Here is a 20,763-nt window from a genome sequence, read left to right on the forward strand (position 1 = left end):
CTTTCCTGGATGAAATCAAGAACCCTCCTGGGTTAAGCCTCAACTTGGGGGTTCATCTGCCCTGCATCACCCCCAGGCCCCCAGCGGCCACCTCAAGCCTTCCTTGCTTCTCAAGTCCCACACAGTGGGCTATAAGGGACCTTCTCTCTCTACCTTCCCCTTAGATTTCACAGGAGGAATAAGGGCCACTGGATGGGCCTCACTATCCTTCCTGACCTTGCCCTCCTGTCTCCTGTTTAAGGAAAGCCCCTTCTCCTGCATCCTGATCCCTTCCCTCCCTGCCATGTCTTTGCTCCATAAATTATCTCCCCTCTCCTAATTATTCAACATCTGCCTTTCTACAAGTTCCTCCTCCTCAGCCTATAAACATGTTTATGTGTCTCCCACATAAAAGAAAAAAACCAACTAAATCAAGTGTGTGTTCCTCCCTGGTGACTCTTCTTCTCTACCTGAAATGCCTCTTACCAGAGTACCTGCACTTTTTGCCTCCCCTTTCTTACTTCTCAATGGGTCCCAATCTCTTTCTGTAACTTGCTGTGTAAGCTTGGGCAAGTGACTTAACCTCTCTGAGCCTCTCAGTGTATTCATCCATAAAATGAAAATAATCATACTTTCTTTGCAGAGTTGTGAAAATTTAATGAAATTCCACACACAAAACTCCCAACAGAGTGCATGGCACATGGAGGATGCTGAGTAAATGGAGCAGCTGCTTTCGTTATTTCGATCCAATGCTGTCTGAATTTTGCCCTGTCGCTCTCTTGAAATTGTTCCTGCAAGGTCACCAAGAGTCTTTTATATTTTTTTTGTTTTTTAAATTTTCATAATTGAGATTGTATTGGTTGAAGATCAGTACAGACATTTCAATTCGTACACAATTCTTAACATATGTAACAAAATTCTAAAAAGTCACATAATTCTTTTTTAAAGTTAGTCCAGTGACTTTCCAGCTTAAAATTTGAAAGTAAATTTTCCTTAAGAGGCTATCAAGTACCAGTATCTTCACATGTTGGTCAGCTGTTACATACGGCCCACAGTTCACAGCTGAATAGCATGTACACTACATATTCAAATTTGTAATCTTTCACAGCACAGTAACAAAGTTATTAGGAAAATAGGACTACCACAACCAAAGATGTTACAGAGTGCACACAATTCTGACAGGGAGAGCCACGATCAAAGAGTGGTTTTCTTTAGGAAACAATTCTACTAGAAAACAACATGGGAATAGAAGTAATTTAAAATGTTCAAGACATTAAATGCAGGACTGACTACATATTGCCATTTAATACGCTTTGTATTCTAGGACATAAAAAGTAACCCCCCATCTATGGAATGTTAAGCTGACACCCGAGACAGTCAAAGCCTCCCATAATTCAATATCCCACACTATTTTCTGGTTGTACCAAAAAATAAACAACCAGCAAATGATTTCACCTCTTAAAAAAATGCATTTACACTTAAACAATGGGATGAGGCTGGATTCCCTCCTTAAAAATGTTTCTAGAGCTACTAAAAAACTTGCATTTACAAAATAGTTGATAAAAATATTCCTCTGGATTGTACAAGAAGGGAGACAGGGACCATTGGTAAGACATGGTATATGGTACAAATCAGACTTGGCTTCTTTCTCTTCTGCTTCCTCAGAGGCTGGACTCTCCTCAGTTTTCGTTTCCCCGTTTTCTGCAGGTAAATCTTTAGTTTTTTGGTTGGCCACTTGGGCCTGTTTTTCCTTTGCTCCCCTTTTCCCTTTTGTTTGCACCTTTTTTGTCTGAAGATATATCCTGAAAAAAAGCACCATGCCGTATGGTCAGGTTGACTCTCCTGCTACAGTTAATCCCTTTATTTCATATAATGAGGAACTAAAAGGATCAATTTTGAATTTATCATTTTCATATAGGTGTTGAAGAATCTAAGTTTTGGATAGAAATTAATCACCCCGTGAAGAACATGTAGAGCTTTGCAGATGGTGGTTTCAGTGCTTCGCTGCTGCCTTTTTCGGCTTCGCTTCCGCTTTTGCAGGAGGTTTAGCTGACAACCGCTCGGATCTCCTCTTGGATCTCCTCTTGGGCTTTTCCTTGGTGGCCCCTTCGGCGGAGCTGACCTTGCTTCCTCTTGGGCATCCTGGCAGCGGGGAAAGGTGCATGCCAGGTGCCTGTGGGCCACGGCACGCAGAGAGATTTCGCAAAACTGGGCTGCCTGGCCCTTTTTCTTTTTTTTGGCTATGGAGTCTCGCTCTGTTGCCAGGCTGGAGTGCAGTAGTGCGATCTCCGCTCACTGAAACCTCCGTCTCCCGGGTTCAAGTGATGCTCCTACCTCAGCCACCTGAGTAGCTGGGACTACAGGTACCTGTCACCATGCCCGGCTAATTTTTTTTGTATTTTTAGTAGAGACGGGGTTTCACCATGTTGGCCAGAATGGTCTCAATCTCCTGACCTCGTGATCTGCCCACCTCAGCCTCCCAAAGTGCTGGGATTACAGGCATGAGCCACTGCGCCCAGCCAAGAGCCTTCTAATGACCTGTTACACAGGATCCCCTTCGGTGCCCGTCCTGCTTGGCCTCCCTTCAGCATCTGTTGACTTTACCCTCAGTCTAGAGTCTTCCTTTCCCCACCTCTTATCTGCTCCTTCTCCACTGCTTTCCCTCACTCTTCCTCCACCCGTCCCTGCAATGCGTGCCCAGGTCTCTGTCCTTGTGGTTCTTATTGCACATTCCCCTGGGCTTCCTCATCCATGTCTAGGAACTACATGAGTCTTCCAGATTAATCTTCATAAAGAAGGAAGAGTCTTGAGTTGTCATTCCCTTTTTCAACAGTCATCAGTGGCTCACAGGGATCTCCAGTGCTGGATCCCGGGATATGCTAGGTTTGGCTCTTGAACATCCATTGCACCCCTCGTCCTTTAATCCACCTGCAGTGGATGCAGGGAGGGGCCCCCTAGATCCCTCCGTAGCAGTTATTCCCCCTGTTGCTGGGCATGCTGCTGGCAGACCACCCTGAGCTATCAGCCCTCTTTGGGAATTGTCTCTGCTGAAGGGATTCACTTTGTCCACCATTACACCCTTTCCCAGAGCAGCCTGCATCTCGTGGCATCAGTGTGGGAGTGTAAAGTCTTGAGCCCCGTGCCCTAACTCAGGAAATCTCTGAGGAGTCATTGCAGCTCCAAAGCTCCTCAGAGGTCAGCTGAGGCCTTGGTGGAGACTGCATCCCAGCCCAACTTCTCCTGCCCAATCCTGCCCCCTTCCCTTCTCTTCCCCTCTCCTTTGCTCCCCTTCCCCAGATGTTACCCCTGGGAGCACTCAACAGACTCCCTGCACATTTATCTCCATCACAGTCCACTTCTCAAGGACACAGCCCAGGACACTACCCACATCACCCTATTTGCCTCACTTGATGAATCCGCCTGCTGCATTCTTTCCTTCCTTGATTTCTTGGCTCACACCATCCCCTCCCATTCTCCTGTCCTTTCCTCCTGTCTCTACCTGTCAAAATACTCCTTGTTCTTCAAGGCCCAGTTCAAATGGCATCTTTTGCGTGATGTTTTTGTTTGATGTTCTCTGGTTTACCTCTCTCCACCTCTAAGGTAGAAGATACCATTCCCATCTTTTTGCCTGGGTTCTGAAATTGCCCCAGAACCAATTTGTGATTGTTATTTTATTTTATTTTTGAGGCAAGGTCTTGCTCTGTCACCCAGGCTGGAGTATAGTAACGACCTCAGCTCACTGCAATCTCCACCACCCAGCGCAAGCAATCCTCTTACCTCAGCCTCCCCAAACAGCTAGGACTACAGGCGTGTGCCACCACACCTGGCTATTTTTTTTTTTTTTTTGTCTTTTTGGTAGAGACAAAGTTTCACCACATAACCCAGGCTGGACAAACTCCTGAGCTCAAGAGATCCACCCATCTCAGCCTCCCAAAGTGCTGGGATTACAGGTGTGAGCCACTGTACCCGGCCTGTGATGGTTAACTTTAATGTGTCAACTTGGCTGATCCATGGAGTGCCCAGATAATTGGTCAAATATTATTCTAGATGTTTCTGAATGAGATGGACACTTAAATCAGTAGACTGAATAAAGCAGTTTGTTCTCCCTAATGTGTGAAGGCCTCATTCAATCGGCCAAAGGCCTGAATAGAACAAAAAGGGTGACCTCCCAAGTAAGAATTCTTCCTGCCTGACAACCTTGGAAGTGGGACATTAGCTTTATTCCTTGCTTTTGGACTTGAACTGAAACATTGGCTCTTCCTGAGTCTCAGGCCTGCTGGCCTCCAAACTGGAACTGTATCACCTGTTCTTCTGAGATTCAGGCCTTCGGACTTGGACTGGAACTAAACCATCAGCTCTCCTGAGTCTCAGCTTGTCACCTCACCCAGCGGATCTTGGGACTTGCCAGCTTCTGTAATTGTGTGAGCCAGTTCCTTATAATAAATATCTTTCTCTCTCTCTCTCTCTCTCTATATATATATATCCTATTGGTTATGTTTCTTTGGAGAACCCTAAACAATTCTATGGGAATAATGGATTTGGTGTGAAAAATTAGTGTTGTCATGCCTGTATAAGCACCTGAACAGTTCCTATATGTAGTTATCCCAGCACAATGAATGTTAGCTATTATTATTTGTGTCTTATTATTCTAGAACTAGGGTAATGTCTTAATAATTTTTATCTGACATATCAAGCCCAGAAAAAATATTTGCTGATGGAACCCAATTATCTCCTGGCTTAAATACTCCCACCCATGTATTACTATGATTTCAGCTCTCACTGCGTTTCCAGCTGTTTCCAGGGTCTCTCTCTCTCTCTCTCTCTCTCTCTCTCTCTCTCTCTCTCTCTGTCTCTCTTTTAGAGATAGAATCCTGCTCTGTTATCTAGGCTGGAGTGTAGTGGTGCAATCATAGCTGAATGCAGCCTTGAGCTCCTGGGCTCAGGAGATCCTCCTATCTCATCCTCCAGAGTAGTTGAGACTACAAGTGTGTCCTGCTACCAATCCTAGGCTAATTTTTATGTTTCTTTTATAGGGATGCAGTCTCACTATGTTGCCTAGGCTGTTCTTCAACTCCTGGCTTCAAGTTATCCTCCTGCCTCAGCCTCCTGAAGTGCTAGGGTTACAAGTGTGAGCCACCATGCCCGGCCATTTCCAGGGGTATCTAAGGAGATGCCTCCCATGTGTCCTGTCTATCAGTTGCACTCATAATGATGCCAAGCATCTCAGCTCTTCCTCCTTGTCTTAGTCCCTCCCTCTCACCCTTGCTGGTGTCCACCATAGGCACATCAACATCTGTCTCATGTTCCCCACATGTCCAGTTGTCAGGGCACCAGAGGGGAGGTGGCTTCCAAGTAGAGGGGTAGGGGAGAGTCTCCCTGCTCTGAGCCACTCACCTTCTCTTGAGCCCCAAAGAAGCTATACTTGTGCTCAAAGTTTCTTGAATAGCCTCCTTCAGCTTCAACCCTTGCCCTCCCTCCCTACCTCCCACCGCCCAATTGGACTCTAAATGAGTTCACAGGACCAACCAAAAAAGAGATGTCTGGTCTCCTCTTCATCTCCTCTGGCCCTTTCTCTACCAAAAATTTTGTATCTTTCTAAGGCTGCAGAAGAAAAATTTCCAGGAATGGAGACAGGAGAGCAGATACCGACGGGAGTGGGTAGTGGGGAGAAGAGCAGGGGGTTCGATCGTGCAGGGGCAGCAGCAGCTGCTGCGCAAAAGTCCCCAGACACACTTAGTATATTCTTATGGGACGCAGCACAAGACGAGCGAGAGTGAGATAGACTAGGGACAGGACTCAGCCAACCCCCGCTAAAGTATTTTTCCATACATGCCCACTGACCACCAGGCCTTGATGCACCATCCCCACCAGCACTATACCCGCTGACCAGAGCTTGCAAGGTATCTGAGGAAACTAAGATAAGCAATATTCCACCATAAATCTTACTCAAGGGCGTTAACTCAATCGCCCACATGTGCATAGGCCAGGAAAATGACCGATTTTAATCCCTAGCCTCATTGTAATTCTAAAATATCTGCCCAGGAAGGGGTTTTTATCTACCACTTTCTGATGATGTGATGCGTGTGTTAGCATGATTTGTTACTGCATCTGTGCATCCTGCACTCCACCTGGCACATGGAATGATGCTCACTCACCGTGTGGATTATGCATGTCACCATCCTTAAGACACCGTAATGCACTCCCCTGGGGGAGCCAGCTGGGGAACCCTTCCTTCTGCACTGTCTCCCTTATGTCCAATCTCTTTGGCCATAAGCCTTGTCTGGAAAACTTGCTTGACCTCATGTTAATTTCTGTTGCATGGGAGCCTAAGACCCTGTGGTCGGTAACCAGGGTAGAGCCATCAGGGACTGAAAGGGGAGGCTCTGATTCTTAGTCTTGGAGCTGATGGGTCTTTGAAAGATGTGGAAGGAAATGTTTCCTTTGACCAGAGTCCATAGCTAAGAATCACCAGGTAGGGAGAACTGGCTCATCTCGTAGGGGAGGTAGAGAGGAGGCTCCACTTACACAGGCTTTGCAGGGTCAGATTTCATGGTTGAAGGCAGCAGGCCTCCCTGCCCAGGCACTTGCAGCTTTGTGAGTGGCCAGTCTGACCGTCATCCTCTTCCCTTTGGAGCACTGGGCACAGCCAGAGCCTCTGCACATGGTGAGACTTCATTCCCACTGGAGTCTGCCCATTGGGAAGATACAGAAGCTCTTGACTCAAGGTGCTGCTGGAGATGGCAAGGCCATTCTGTGATACCAGAGCCCAGGTTGTCAGTTTGCTTTCCCCTAGATTTCAGTACCCATCTCCTGTCCCTGGGCCTGAACAGGCTTCTGGAAAATGTACAGAAAGGCCAGCATACTTACGGCCTCACACAGATCTCCCCAAAGCCGTCTAGATACACCAAAATGTAGACTCCCACCTCATGGTCTAGAAGGCAGTCCCTCTTATGGAAGACTACTTGTCAGATGATCAGTCTGTCTGGCTGGAGTAGTTTTCAGAACAGAAGGCTCTCTGCTTGATTAGGAAGTCTGTAGAATGGACTTTGGTTAGTAGGAATGTTGTATTAGGCCGTTCTTACATTGCTATAAAGGAATACCTGAGACTGGGGAATTTATGAAGAAAATCAACTTAATTCACTCACAGTTCTGCAGGCTGTACAAGAAGCATGGTGCTGGCATCTGCTCAGCTTCTAGGAAGGCCTCAGGAAGCTTACAATCATGGCAGAAGGCAAAGGGGGAGCAGGCATGTCACATGGCAAAAGCAGGAGCACACGTGAGTGGGGTGGGAGGTGCCCCACACTTTCACATAATCAGATCTCGTAAGAGCTCACTCACTCTGGTGAAGACAGCACCAAGCCACCGGGATTCGTCTCCATGGACCAAACACCCCCCACCTGGCCCCACCTCCAGCAATGGGGATTACATTGTAACATGAGATTTGGGTAGAGACAAATATCCAAACTGTGTCAAATGTCTCCCTGATCAAGGTTTACTAAGCCAGATTTGGAGTGTGTCTGGGGAAAACATGAGCTGCATACATATCTATGGTTATTTTTCTGAAGAGGTTTGTTTTCAGAAGGTTTAATATTTATACATTTCCTTCAAGGGGGTAGGCATGCAGGAAGAGAGCCAGGTTGGTGGTAAAAGGAATGGTTACATTCTTGTGAGCCTTTAGTTAATGCCCAGAAAGTCTACATCTTATATAAGGGGAATGTTTCCAGAGGAAAAAAATGAGTAAAAGAAGAATCAATTATACAGACATCTCTGGGTAGGGGAGGAATGATTGCTCTCTTGGTTCTGCACCTGGGAATGTATGCTTATAATCGACATTATCAGCTTGGAATGAAACAGACTTCCATTTTAGGAGCTAGACTTAGATTGTAGACCTAAAGTTACATTTGGCATGTCCTTGTTTATGGGAGGCCAGCAAAAACAATAATTTACTTATGAATGAATGATCTGTGGAGGTGGTCCTTTGTAGATAGATGCCTGAGGACTTACCCTTCTGTGGAGATCTGGCTAATGCAAGATGCTACTAACAGCTATTTGGAAGGGGGTTCTGCCTGCTTAACCTCTTTTTGCACAAGGAGCATGGGAGTGCTGAGATCTTTTCATTTTCCTTTAGACTTGGAGCTTCTACCTACCTCGTTCTACTGTCTGGTCCTCAGAAGAAAATATCTAATCCATTATCTAATTGGTCCTATGGGAGGTAAGGGTGGAATTGTTTAAAGTGGATGTCTGGGGAGGCTAAAGGACTTATGAAACAAGCTACAAGTGGAAATGGGGTTAGAGCCCAAGTGTCTTAATTTCCCAGGTCAGTTCTCTTTCCATCATTCTGTATTTCATAATCCTTGACAATTATTGTTGAATACTTACTGTGTGTGCCTGGAATACTGGGTGGGTGTTGGAGTCATAGGAGACCATGACCCTCTCTGCAGGGAGTTATCCGTTCAGCTCAGGGGATGCTCCTTGTGGAATAAACACACACACACACACACACACACACACACGATTCAAAGCACTTGAATCCTGGCCTCATCTTCACCCAGGAAGGTCAGCCTGGAAAACCATGCTTCATCCTTGCTTTCAGCTGCTCCCTCCAGCACAAGCTGACAGAGAGGAAGGGAAGCCCAAGAAGGGAAGAGCCTGAACTCAAAAGGAAGAAGAAGGGCCGGAAGAAGAGTTTGAAAATGACAGCCGCCAACTTTGGCTTGGAAAGAAGGTCCAGAGCCCACAGGGGTGTGTGGGGGAGGGAACAGGTAGAGCCAATCATGCTCACTAAGTGCCAAAGACAGTGGGGAGGTAGGGGAGCTGGGCCTGAGCCCCAGAACTGCAAACTGGAAATGCCAGGGCCACACTCAAGCAAGGCAGGCCCCAGTCATTCCCAAGGACCTGGACTTCTGGGCCAGGCTTCACCACTACCAGAGATGTGCCTTCATCTTTCTTAGAGGGAAGGTGTTCTGATTCCAGCGCCCTGCTGAGTCCAGCACCAACAGTAGTGCTTAGTAATCCAGCTGCATTCCCCACCCTGCCCTCCATCCCCAGGATGGTAGTACTTACACAGCTGAGTCATTTAGGCACAGAGAGACCCAAGCCCTACTCTTTGAAGCTTTTGGATGCAAACGCTGACATCCTTCCAGATGCTCAGAAGTACAACACGTAGGGACTTAGTGGTCCGAACAGCATTTACAGCCCAGCCTACCTTCTTTCATGGGAAGAGAGCTGGGAAAGGGAGCCGTGGCCTCTCCAAATGCTGCACTTGGCTTTGGATGTCTGACTGTCAGGGAGCTGAGGCGCTCGTGTCAGAATACAGGGCTACCAGTGTGGATCTGGAGAAAGTCGGCTCCAAAGGGGAGGAAGCAATATTCCTAAGTAACAGTTCTTAATAAGGATTCCCAGACAGTTGAGACATGGTAGATAGGGCTCCAGTTCTGTCTCTGCCATGGACAGCTGTATGGCCTTGGGAAGTCACTACACCTCTCTGAACTTTGGTTAGGTCAGCTTTCACATGAGACATGATCTGCTCCACCTCCTTTGAAGGTGGTTGGGATCTGACATACATGAAAGTGCTTTGAAAAAGTTTAAATGAGGGCTATCCTCTTTGAGTCCCCTCCCTTTGTATGGGAGCTCTGGTTTCACTCTATTTTCACTCTATTAAATCTTGCAGCTGCACTCTCTTCTGGTCCATGTTTGTTATGGCTTGAGTTGAGCTTTCGCTTGCCGTCTACCACTGCTGTTTGCCGCCGTCACAGGCCTGCCACTGACTTCTATCCCTCCAGATCCGGCAGGGTGTCCACTGTGCTCCTGATCCAGTGAGGCGCCCATTGCCGCTCCCTATCGGGCTAAAGGCTTGCCATTGTTCCTGCATGGCTAAATGCCTGGGTTCATCCTAATGGAGCTGAACACTAGTCACTGGATTCCACAGTTTTCTTCCCTAACCCACGGCTTCTAATAGAGCTATAACACTCACTGTGTGGCCCAAGATTCCATTCCTTGGAATCCGTGAGGTCAAGAACCCCAGGTCAGAGAACACGAGGCTTGCCACCACATTGGAAGTGGCCCGCCGCCATTTTGGAAGCGGCCCACCACCATCTTGGGAGCTCTGGGAGCAAGGACCCCCAGTAACATTCTGGTGACCACATTTTGGTGACCACGAAGGGACCTCCAAAGTGGTGAGTAATACTGGACCACTTTCACTTGCTATTCTATCCTATCCTTCCTTAGAACTGGAGGAAAATACCGGGCACCTGTTGGCCAGTTAAAAACAATTAGCATGGCCACTGGACTTAAGACTCAGGTGTGAGGCTATCTGGGGAAGGGCTTTCTAACAAACCCCAACCCTTCTGGGTTAGGAATGTTGGTCTGCCTGGAGCCAGCTTCCACTTTCAATTTTCTTGGGGAAGCCGAGGGCCGACTAGAGGCAGAAAGCTGTCATCCTGAACTCCTGGCAGTAGCTGGTTGAGATCATGCTGCAACCAGAAGTCTGTACTCAACAGTCGCTCATGCATGTGCCCATACCTTTCCTTCTGACCCGTATCTCCTGGGTCCAGACCACAGCTTTCTTGAAAGTGTAGCCCCAAAATTCTCCTTATCTCTGAATCTACTTCCTCTGATCCCTGTCTCCTAGGTACTAATGGTTCAGACTTTCATTTCCTTTAGCAAGCTGTATCTCCAAAGGGATCTGAGGAAGCTCGAAGCTGTGTCCTTAGGCACCTAGGCTATAATTCAGGGAGTCTTATCCCTGGTGTACCTCCTGATTTAGGTATACAGCTCTCGACATGGAAAGTTATGTGGGACCCATTCCCCACCACCCTTGCCAGGGGCTCAAGTTTGTAATGGCGGAGAGAGAGAGAGATGGAGAGAGACAGAGATGGAAAGAGAGAGACAGAGAGAGAGAGATGGAGAGAGAGACAAAGAGGGAGTCAAAGAGAAAAAGAAAGAAAAAGATAGAAATAGTAAAAAAAAAAAAAAAAAAAAGTGTGCCCTATTCCTTTAAAAGCCAGGGTAAATTTAAAACCTGCAATTGATAATTGAAGATCTTGTCTGTGACCCTATAACACTCTAATACCACTTTGTTGTCAGTATAAATAAGGGCGTAGCCCAAAAGCACTGAGGCCACTGACAACCTGTAGCTTACCTATCAAAAATCCTCAACCCAGTGACCTGCGGATGGGCCAAATGCATTCAGTCGGTAGCAGCACCTCCTTTGCTAAAAGTAGAAAAGTAACTTTTAGAGGAAACCTTGTTGTGAGCACCCCTCACCAGTTCAGAATTATTCTGTCAAAGAAGGAAAAAGGTAGCTTACTAACTCAAAAATCTGAAAGTATGGGGCTATTCTGTTAGAAAAGGGTAATGTAACTCCAACCACTGATAATTCCCTTAACCCAGCAGATTTCCTAACAGGGAATTTAAATCTTAATTACCATACAAAAGTCTGACCAGACCTAGGATAGATGGTTCCTCCCAGGTGATTGAGAAAAAAACCACAATGGGTATTCAGTAATTGATACGGAGACTCCTGTGGAAGCAGAGTTAGAAAAATTGCCTAATAATTGGTCTCCTCAAACATGCCAGCTGTTTGCACTCAGCCAAGCCTTAAAGTACTTACAGAATCAAAAGACTATCTCAATCCTGACTCAAAAGGTTAGCTACACCCTTTCTGAAATGAATTTACATAAGAACTCTTGTTTATGGGAATGCATCTTGATGGGGCAGCTGGGTTGTTATGAAATACTCAGGAACCCAGACCAGCTCTAGGACTCACCCCTTAGTGCAAAGGCAATGTTGGGCATGCTGGTAAAGGACCACTAGAATCCAGCAGCCCGGATCCCTTTCTTTGTGGTCAAGAGAGGCGGGAAGACGGGTGCAGGACTGCTACATTGGTGAGCATAACTAATCCGATAAGCAGAGGTCCCTGGGTGGTTACACACCCTGGAAAGGAAAATCATTAGGACCATAGAGGATGCTCTAGGACTAATGCTCATCAGAAAATGACTACAGGGTGCTGGCTTCCCTATGTTCTTTTTTCAGATGGGAAATGTTCCCTCCAAGGCAAAAACGCCCCTGAGATGTATTCGGGAGAATTGGGACCAATTTGACCCTCAGACGCTAAGAAAGAAATGACTTACTTTCTTCTGCAGTACCGCCTGACCATGATACCCTCTTCAAGGGGGAGAAACCTGGCCTCCTGAGGGGAGTATAAATTATAACACCATCTTACAGCTAGACCTCCTTTGTAGGAAAAAAGGCAAATGTAGTGAAGTGCTATATGTACAAACTTTCTTTTCGTTAAGAGACAACTCGCAATTATGTAAAAAGTGTGATTTATGCCCTACAGGAAGCCCTCAGAGTCTACCCCCCTACCCCAGCGTCCCCCCGACTCCTTCCCCAACTAATAAGGACCCCCCTTCAACCCAAACGGTCCACAAGGAGATAGACAAAGAGGTAAACAATGAACCAGAGAGTGCCAATATTCCCCGATTACGCCCCATCCAAGCAGTGGGAGGAGGAGAATTCGGCCCAGCCAGAGTGCATGTACCTTTTTCTCTCTCAGACTTAAAGCAAATTAAAATAGACCTAGGTAAATTCTCAGATAACCCTGATGGCTATATTGATGTCTTACAAGGGTTAGGACAATCCTTTGATCTGACATGGAGAGAGATAATGTTACTGCTACATCAGACACTAACCCCAAATGAGAGAAGTGCCGCCCTAACTGCAGCCTGAGAGTTTGGCGATCTCTGGTATCTCAGTCAGGTCAATGATAGGATGACAACAGAGGAAAGAGAACGATTCCCCACAGGCTAGCAGGTGGTTCCCAGTGTAGACCCTCACTGGGACATAGAATCAGAACATGGAGATTGGTGCCACAGACATTTGCTAACTTGCGTGCTAGAAGGACTAAGGAAAATAGGAAGAAGCCTATGAATTATTGAATGATGTCCGCTATAACACAGGGAAGGGAAGAAAGTCCTACTGCCTTTCTGGAGACACTAAGGGAGGCACTGAGGAAGCATACCTCCCTGTCACCTGACTCTGTTGAAGGCCAGTTAATCTTAAAGGATAAGTTTATCACTCAGTCAGCTGCAGACATTAGAAAGAAACTTCAAAAGTCTGCTTTAGGCCCGGAACAAAATTTAGAAACCCTATTGAACTTGGCAACCTCGGTTTTTTATAATAGAGATGAGGAGGAGCAGGCAGAACGGGACAAACGGGATTAAAAAAAGGCCACCACTTTAGTCATGGCCCTCAGGCAAGCGGACTTTGGAGGCTCTGGAAAAGGGAAAAGCTGGGCAAATCGAATGCCCAGTAGGACTTGCTTCCAGTGCAGTCTACAAGGACACTTCAAAAAAGATTGTCCAAGTAGAAGTAATCCTCCCCCTCGTCCATGCCCCTTATGTCAAGGGAATCACTGGAAGGCCACTGCCCCAGGGCATGAAGGTCCTCTGAGTCAGAAGCCACTAACCAGATGATCCAGCAGCAGGACCGAGGGTGCCTGGGGCAAGCGCCAGCCCACGCCATCACCCTCACAGAGCCCCGGGTATGCTTTACCATTAAGGGCCAGGAGGTTAACTGTCTCCTGGACACCGATGCAGCCTTCTCAGTCTTACTCTCCTGTCCCAGACAACCGTCCTCCAGATCTGTCACTATCCAAGTGGTCCTAGGACAGCCAGTCACTAGATACTTCTCCCAGCCACTAAGTTGTGACTGGGGAGCTTTACTCTTTTCACATGCTTTTCTAATTATGCCTGAAAGTCCCACTCCCTTGTTGGGGAGAGACATTCTAGCAAAAGCAGGGGCCATTATACACCTGAACATAGGAGAAGGAACACCCATTTGTTGTCCCCTGCTTGAGGAAGGAATTAATCCTGAAGTCTGGGCAACAGAAGGACAATATGGATGAGCAAAGAATGTCTGTCCTGCTCAAGTTAAACTAAAGGATTCCGTCACCTTTCCCTACCAAAGGCAGTACCCCCTCATACCCGAGGCCCAACAAGATTGGGCTCCAAAAGATTGTTAAGGACCTAAAAGCCCAAGACCTAGTAAAACCATGCACTAGCCCCTGCAATACTCCAATACTCCAATTTTAGGAGTACAGAAACCCAACGGACAGTGGAGGTTAGTGCAAGATGTCAGGATTATCTGTGAGGCTGTTGTTCCTCTATACCCAGCTGTACCTAGCCCTTATACTCTGCTTTCCCAGATACCAGAGGAAGCAGAGTGGTTTACAGTCCTGGACCTTAAGGATGCCTTTTTCTGCATCCCTGTACATCCTGACTCTCAATTCTTGTTTGCCTTTGAAGATCCTTCAAACCCAACATCTCAACTCACCTGGACTGTTTTACCCCAAGGGTTCAGGAATAGCCTCCATCTATTTGGCTAGACATTAGCCCAAGACTTGAGCCAGTTCTCATACCTGGACACTCTTGTCCTTCGGTACGTGGATGATTTACTTTTAACTGCCTGTTCAGAAACCTTGTGCCATCAAGCCACCCAAATGTTCTTAAATTTCCTCGCTACCTGTGGCTACAAGGTTTCCAAACCAAAGGCTCAGCTTTGCTCACAGCAGGTTAAATACTTAGGGCTGGCCAGGCATGGTGGCTCATGCCTGTAATCCCAGCACTTTGGGAGGCTGAGGCAGGCGGATCACAAGGTCAGGATCGAGACCATCCTGGCTAACACGGTGAAACCCCATCTCTACTAAAAATACATAGCCAGAGTGGTAGCGGGCACCTATAATCCCAGCTACTCAGGAGACTGAGGCAGGAGAACGGCGTGAACCCAGGAGGCGGAGCTTGCAGCGAGCCGAGATCGCACCACTGCACTCTATCCAGCCTGGGCGACAGAGCAAGACTGTCTCAAAAAACAAACAGACAAACAAAAAATACTTAGGGCTAAAATTATCCAAAGGCACAGTGCCTTAGTGAGGAACATATCCAGCCTATACTGGCTTATCTTCATCCCAAAACCCTGAAGCAAATAAGAGCGTTCCTTGGCATAACAGATTTCTGCCAAATATGGATTCCCAGGTACAGCAAAATAACCAGACCATTATATACACTAATTAAAGAAACTCAGAAAGCCAATACTCATTTAGTAAGATGGACACCTGAAGCAGAAGCAGCTTTCTAGGCCCTAAAGAGGGCCCTAACCCAAGCCCCAATGTTCAGCTTGCCAATGGGGCAAGACTTTTCTTTTATGTCACAGAAAAAGAGGAATAGCTCTAGGAGTCCGTACACAGGTCTGAGGGATGAGCTTGCAACCCGTGGCATACCTGAGTAAGGAAATTGATGTACTGGGAAAGGGTTGGCCTCGTTGTTTACCAGTAGTGGCAGCAGTAGCAGTCTTAGTATCTGAAGCAGTTAAGATAATACAGGGAAGAGATCTTACTTTGTGCACATCTCATGATGTGAATGGCATACTCAGTGCTAAAGGAGACTTGTGGCTGTCCGACAACCATTTACTTAAATATCAGGCTCTATTACTTGAAGGGCCAGTGCTGTGACTGCACACTTGTGCAACTCTTAACCCAGCCACATTTTTTCCAGACAATGAAGAAATGATAGAACATAATTGTCAACAAGTAATTGCTCAAACCTACACCACTCGAGGGGACCTTTTAGAGGTTCCTTTGACTGATCCCGACCTCAACTTGTATACTGATGGAAGTTCCTTTGTACAAAAAAGACTGTGAAAGGCGGGGTATGCAGTAGTCCTTCAGAATAGAAGAGCTTTAGACTTGCTAACTGCCGAAAGAGGGGGAACCTTTTTATTTTTAGGAGAAGAATGCTGTTATTATGTTAATTAATCCGGAATTGTCACCGAGAAAGTTAAGGAAATTCGAGATCAAATACAACGTAGAGCAGAGGAGCTTAAAAAACACTGGACCCTGGAGCCTCCTCCACCAATGGATGCCCTGAATTCTCCCCTTTTTAGGACCTCTAGCAGCTATAATACTGCTACTCCTCTTTGGACCCTGTATCTTTAACCTCCTTGTTAAGTTTGTCTCTTCCAGAATCAAAGCTGTAAAACTATAAATGGTTCTTCAAATGGAGCCCCAGATGCAGTCTATGACTAAGATCTACCACGGACCCCTGGACCGGCCTGCTAGCCCATGCTCCGATGTTAATGACATCAAAAGCACCCCTCCTGAGGAAATCTCAACTGCACAACCCCTACTACTCCCCAGTTCAGCAGGAAGCAGTTAGAGCGATCGTCAGCCAACCTCCCCAACAGCACTTGAGTTTTCCTGTTGAGAAGAGGGGACGGACAGGACTAGCTGGATTTCCTAGGCTGACTAAGAATCCCTAAGCCTAGCTGGGAAGCTAACTGCTTCCACCTTTAAACATGGGGCTTGCAACTTAGCTCACACCCAACCAATCGGATAGCAAAGAGAGCTCACTAAAATGCGAATTAGGCAAAAACAGGAGGTAAAGAAATAGCCAATCATCTATTGCCTGAGAGCACAGCGGGAGGGACAAGGATCAGGATATAAATCCAGGCATTCGCGCAGGCAGCGGTAACCCACTTTGGGTCCCCTCCCTTTGTATGGGAGCTCTGTTTTCACTCTATTTCACTCTATTAAATCTTGCAACTGCAAGCACACACACACACACACACACACAAATAAAAATTTAAATGGAAGGATGTTTTCTTATTCTGAATGAATGTTCTAGAAGGATATCAGGCAAGGTCTTGCAATGAGGAATATTTTTTGTTTTCCAGAGAATGTGCTTGTTTAAATATAGCTGTGTGAAAGCAGGCTCTGGAACATAGGACCTCGGCCTTCTACTGTGCCTATCTCTTGGTAGGATGAATGAAGCTTGTGAAATACAGCTGGAGATTTTTAGGGGGAGTCTGACCATTCCAAGGAACCTGCTGGAGTCACAGCAGAGATTCTAGGATGCTGTGCAAATACCAGTGGAGCTCCTGCACTGACGAGTGCTGAGTGTCGGGGTTTTAAAAGGCAAAGGCCCTGCCCGGGAAGATCTTGGAGTGCAATGGATGTGGCAGAGGGTCTCAGAAAGCAACACATGGTAAGTGCCAAAGCAGAGGCTTATGCCGATTGCTAAGTGTGTACAGAGGAGATTAATCAACACTAGAGAAACCAGGGAAGGCTTCAAAGAAGAGGAGCCAAGTGGCCTATACAGATGCCAATGGCGGTGACAGACTCATCTGAGCCAAAACCAGGGCAGAGAATTCCTATTTGAGATCATGGGAAGAAGTTGGGTCTAGGAAGCTGCGAGCCAAAGGAGCCACAGGAGGAAAGTTCTGCAGAAGCGCAAGCAGATCACCAGCCGGGGGAACAGGGACCAGAGATTGCAGTCAGTATCCCTGAATCTAGAGCTGGGACCACGTGAGAATGGAGCCCACCTACAAACAGCTCGGGAAATCCAAAGCTTCTAGGTTGACCCATCTATCTGTGGCCTGCATTTTTTCCTCAGTTTCACAGCCACCTGGTGTAGGGCACATGGAATGATCCACCTGACTTAAAGGACCAGGTTCAGCACAGACAGTGAATAGAACTTCCAAAGATAGGGATGGGAGATGATGGGTGGGAAGCTAGGGGCTGAAATGCCAGTGAAGGCCCCTGTGTGGTGACAGGCCCAGCATGGGATGGTAGAGGCCACCGTCAGAATCAGGGAAGGCTACGAAGTCTGGTGTGATTTTATTTGGTGAAGGTGGGGGTTAAAATGAAAGGCAAGGATGGAAAGTCAGGGAAGGCTGGTGCTTAATGCACACCCAGAAATCTGGAGTTTATTCTGCAGGCAGTGGGGAGTCATTGGCTGGTTTTGAGAATATCTCATATGACTGATTATTCTGACAACAATATGGGGAAACTCAGATGAAAAAGACCTCTTGGCAAGAGGAAATAGCAACCTTAACAAGAGCAGAGGTAGTAGAGAATAAAAGACAGATTTCAAAGAAATTCTGGAGGCAGAATCAATAATACCTAGTGATAGGTTGAAAATGGGAACTGGGCATGAAGAAAAAGCCCAAGGAGATTTTAAATTGCAAAAGCTCATGTTGAGGAAGATGGTGATATAAACAGGTAAAATATAGAACTCAAAATTGGAAATATGAAAAGCAGAGGATGTTTATGAGAAAAGATGATGAATTCAGTTGTAAATATGTTGAAATTGAGATATGTGTCGGGTCACCTGCGTGCCAGCATCCATCAGATATTTGGAAACACAGGTCTCCAGCAAAAGAGGGAGGTATATTGGAGATGAACAACAAAGTCATGGAAATAACTGATATTTAAAAGGAGAAAGTGTAAAATAAAACGAGAAAAAGGCTTGAAAAGAAAACCATGAGACATGCACAAGCATACGTTCTCAGGAAGGAAAGAAGAATCAAGGAAGGAGGCAAAGAAGTTGTGGCTAACAAAGGAGAAGGGAAAAACTGAGTGCTCTATTCCTGATACGGAGGGAGGCACTACAGAAACAGGGTCAAATCATTAGTCAGGTCTCTTTGATTGTAAGGGAGTGAAAATCTACTCCAACTAACGTCAACGTCGAGTGGATTTATTGGCTTGAAATGCAACCAGTGTGCAATAGTGATATTGGCTGAAGCGGCACCTGTTGTTTTGCAGCCTTCCAATGTTGATGTCCCCTTCTCAACAGCATGCAATTTTCCTTTTGAGGCATTTACTCTTCCCTGAGAGATGCAGTCTGGTGGGGCCCATCCCTAGCTAAGGATCAGGCTTGTGCCTCCAGCTGGACCAATCTACAGGGTCTCTAGAACTGGAATCTTGAACAGAATGAAATAACAAAGACAGAAGGGTAGCATCCTGCCTCTCAGGGTTCTGTCTGCATAAACTGTTCCACTGTGTGATTATTCTTATCTATCTTGAATCTTGGGCCTTACAGTGGCCTAGATTCCCACCTGTTCCCAAGCTTGGCTCTTCAGACTTCCATCATTTCTCTGAAAATCTGAAGTCCTTCAAATAAATTATCTTTGGCTGGAAATAACAAGGCTACAGGCAACCAAGAAATGCCGACTGATAGATCAACCTTAGGGACACACTTCCACCTGACTTCCTTAGCCGTTAGGACCTGGCTTCGGCAGCCTGAAGACCAGAGAAGAAGAATTCAGGGTCGAGCAATTGTGTGCTGTGGGGGTCTGTCCTGCAGACCCTGACTCAACGACAGATGAATAACGTACACTGATACAGATACTATGCTTATCAGTCCGGCTGAGAGTCCCAGCCACTTACAGACTCTAAGGAGACTGCTGTCAGTCATGGCCCCCGACTCGCTGGCCCTCCTGGCATTTCTTCAGCACATATTAGATGGCAAATGTCTCAAATAAACACCATGAGAGGGTAATCAACTTGGTCACCTTCTCCCAGAGAGCACCATCCTGCCTGCAAATGATCAGAGATTAGTTTTAGAATCACATGAGTAAACAAGCTATTTAGATAGACTCCTCTACATTCCTATGTTAATTACCCTTGCTATAGCTTAAAGAGGATTAGGCTGCCTTCAGCCAGACTATCTGAAGCTATGCAAAAATCTTTTGGTCTTCCAAGAAGCTTTTATGTTTTATTTTATAATTTTCTCCACCATCCTGACTGAACCCCTACAGTGTACATTGCTTGACAGTCACTGAGGCCTGGGAGGTGGCATCAAGTAAAAGGACAGTGGCCCTTATTCCTTAATTTGACAAAGTGGAGGAAGGAGCCATTCCCCTAAAGATGGGTAGATAAAACTGTACCTGTGAAGTCGGGACATCTCACCAAGACGTAGATTGCTTCCATGCTGCTGGGGCTGGTCCCTTGTTGAGGCTGATGCTGCTGGTGCCTTGTCCTCATTTCGGTAGCAAAGCCCTTGGGGGCATAAATAGGGAGATTGTGTAGGCTGAAGAGGGGGGCATTTAGGCAGTTTAGAACATCTTGGGTAATCCAAACAGCTGTTTCAGTAGCATTACTGGGGTGAAAGCCCAGTGACAGTGAGCTGAGGGAGTTGGAGGGAGACAGGGCAGATGATGAGTGGTGGAGCTCCTGAGAGGGCAGCAACACCTGCCCTCCTTGGGGTGTCACAAGGATGCCTTTCTCAGGGGATTTCTGGGTAAATACATGCCAGTGTTAGCAGGAGGAGGACAGGTGTGTGGAAGCCTGTCCCACTCACCCCTGCCCAGTCTTGCCTTCTGCTCCTCCCAGCACTTGCCATGCCAAGCCTTATGGGCTTCAGGTGGCGTGGCCCCTCAACTCGCCCTCTCCTTTGCCCATTGGGTGCTCTTGGCGTCTTAGGGGCTGTCCACACTTTTCTCCCCTCTCTTTCTCCAACCTGTGCAATGTTTTCTCATCTTTCCTGTCACCTCTGAGAACTGTTTGAGGTAAAATAGAAGTCAGGGGCCAGGCGTGGTGGCTCACACCTGTAATCCCAGCACTTTGGGAGGCTGAGGCAGGTGGATCACTTGAGATCAGGAGTTCAAGACCAGCCTGGCCAACATGGTGAAACCACGTCTCTACTAAAAATATAAAAATTAGCTGGGTGTGGTGCCGGGAGGCAGAGGTTGCAGTGGGCCAAGATCGTGCCACTGCATTCCAGCTGGAGGAGACTCCATCTCAAAAAATAAAAAAGATGGGACATGAGTCAGATTACATCATTTCCCTGCTCAAAATCCTTCAATGGCTCTCGTGTTATCCCAGTAAAATCCCAAATCCTCCCAGTGGCTCCCAGGGCCTTCCATGACCTGGCCACCCACTCCTCTCAGTTGTCGTCTTCCACCCTCCACCTCACTCTCAACACTGGGGCCACAGAAAATTCCTCATTT

General features: G+C 46.8%; 1 protein-coding gene across 1 annotated transcript; it reads right to left on the bottom strand.

Annotated features, from left to right (window-relative positions):
• Nucleotides 1–1,282: 1,282 nt before the first annotated feature.
• Nucleotides 1,283–19,798, bottom strand: LOC111554959. The gene is made up of 3 exons (XM_023230704.1): nt 19,724–19,798; nt 1,980–2,152; nt 1,283–1,781 (listed from the first exon to the last, which is right to left on the bottom strand). The coding sequence occupies exons 1-3, from the start codon at nt 19,796–19,798 to the stop codon at nt 1,283–1,285; spliced, it is 747 nt and encodes a 248-aa protein (XP_023086472.1).
• Nucleotides 19,799–20,763: the final 965 nt, after the last annotated feature.

This window comes from Piliocolobus tephrosceles, chromosome 6 (genome assembly GCF_002776525.5).
Source record: "Piliocolobus tephrosceles isolate RC106 chromosome 6, ASM277652v3, whole genome shotgun sequence".
NCBI lineage: Eukaryota > Metazoa > Chordata > Mammalia > Primates > Cercopithecidae > Piliocolobus > Piliocolobus tephrosceles.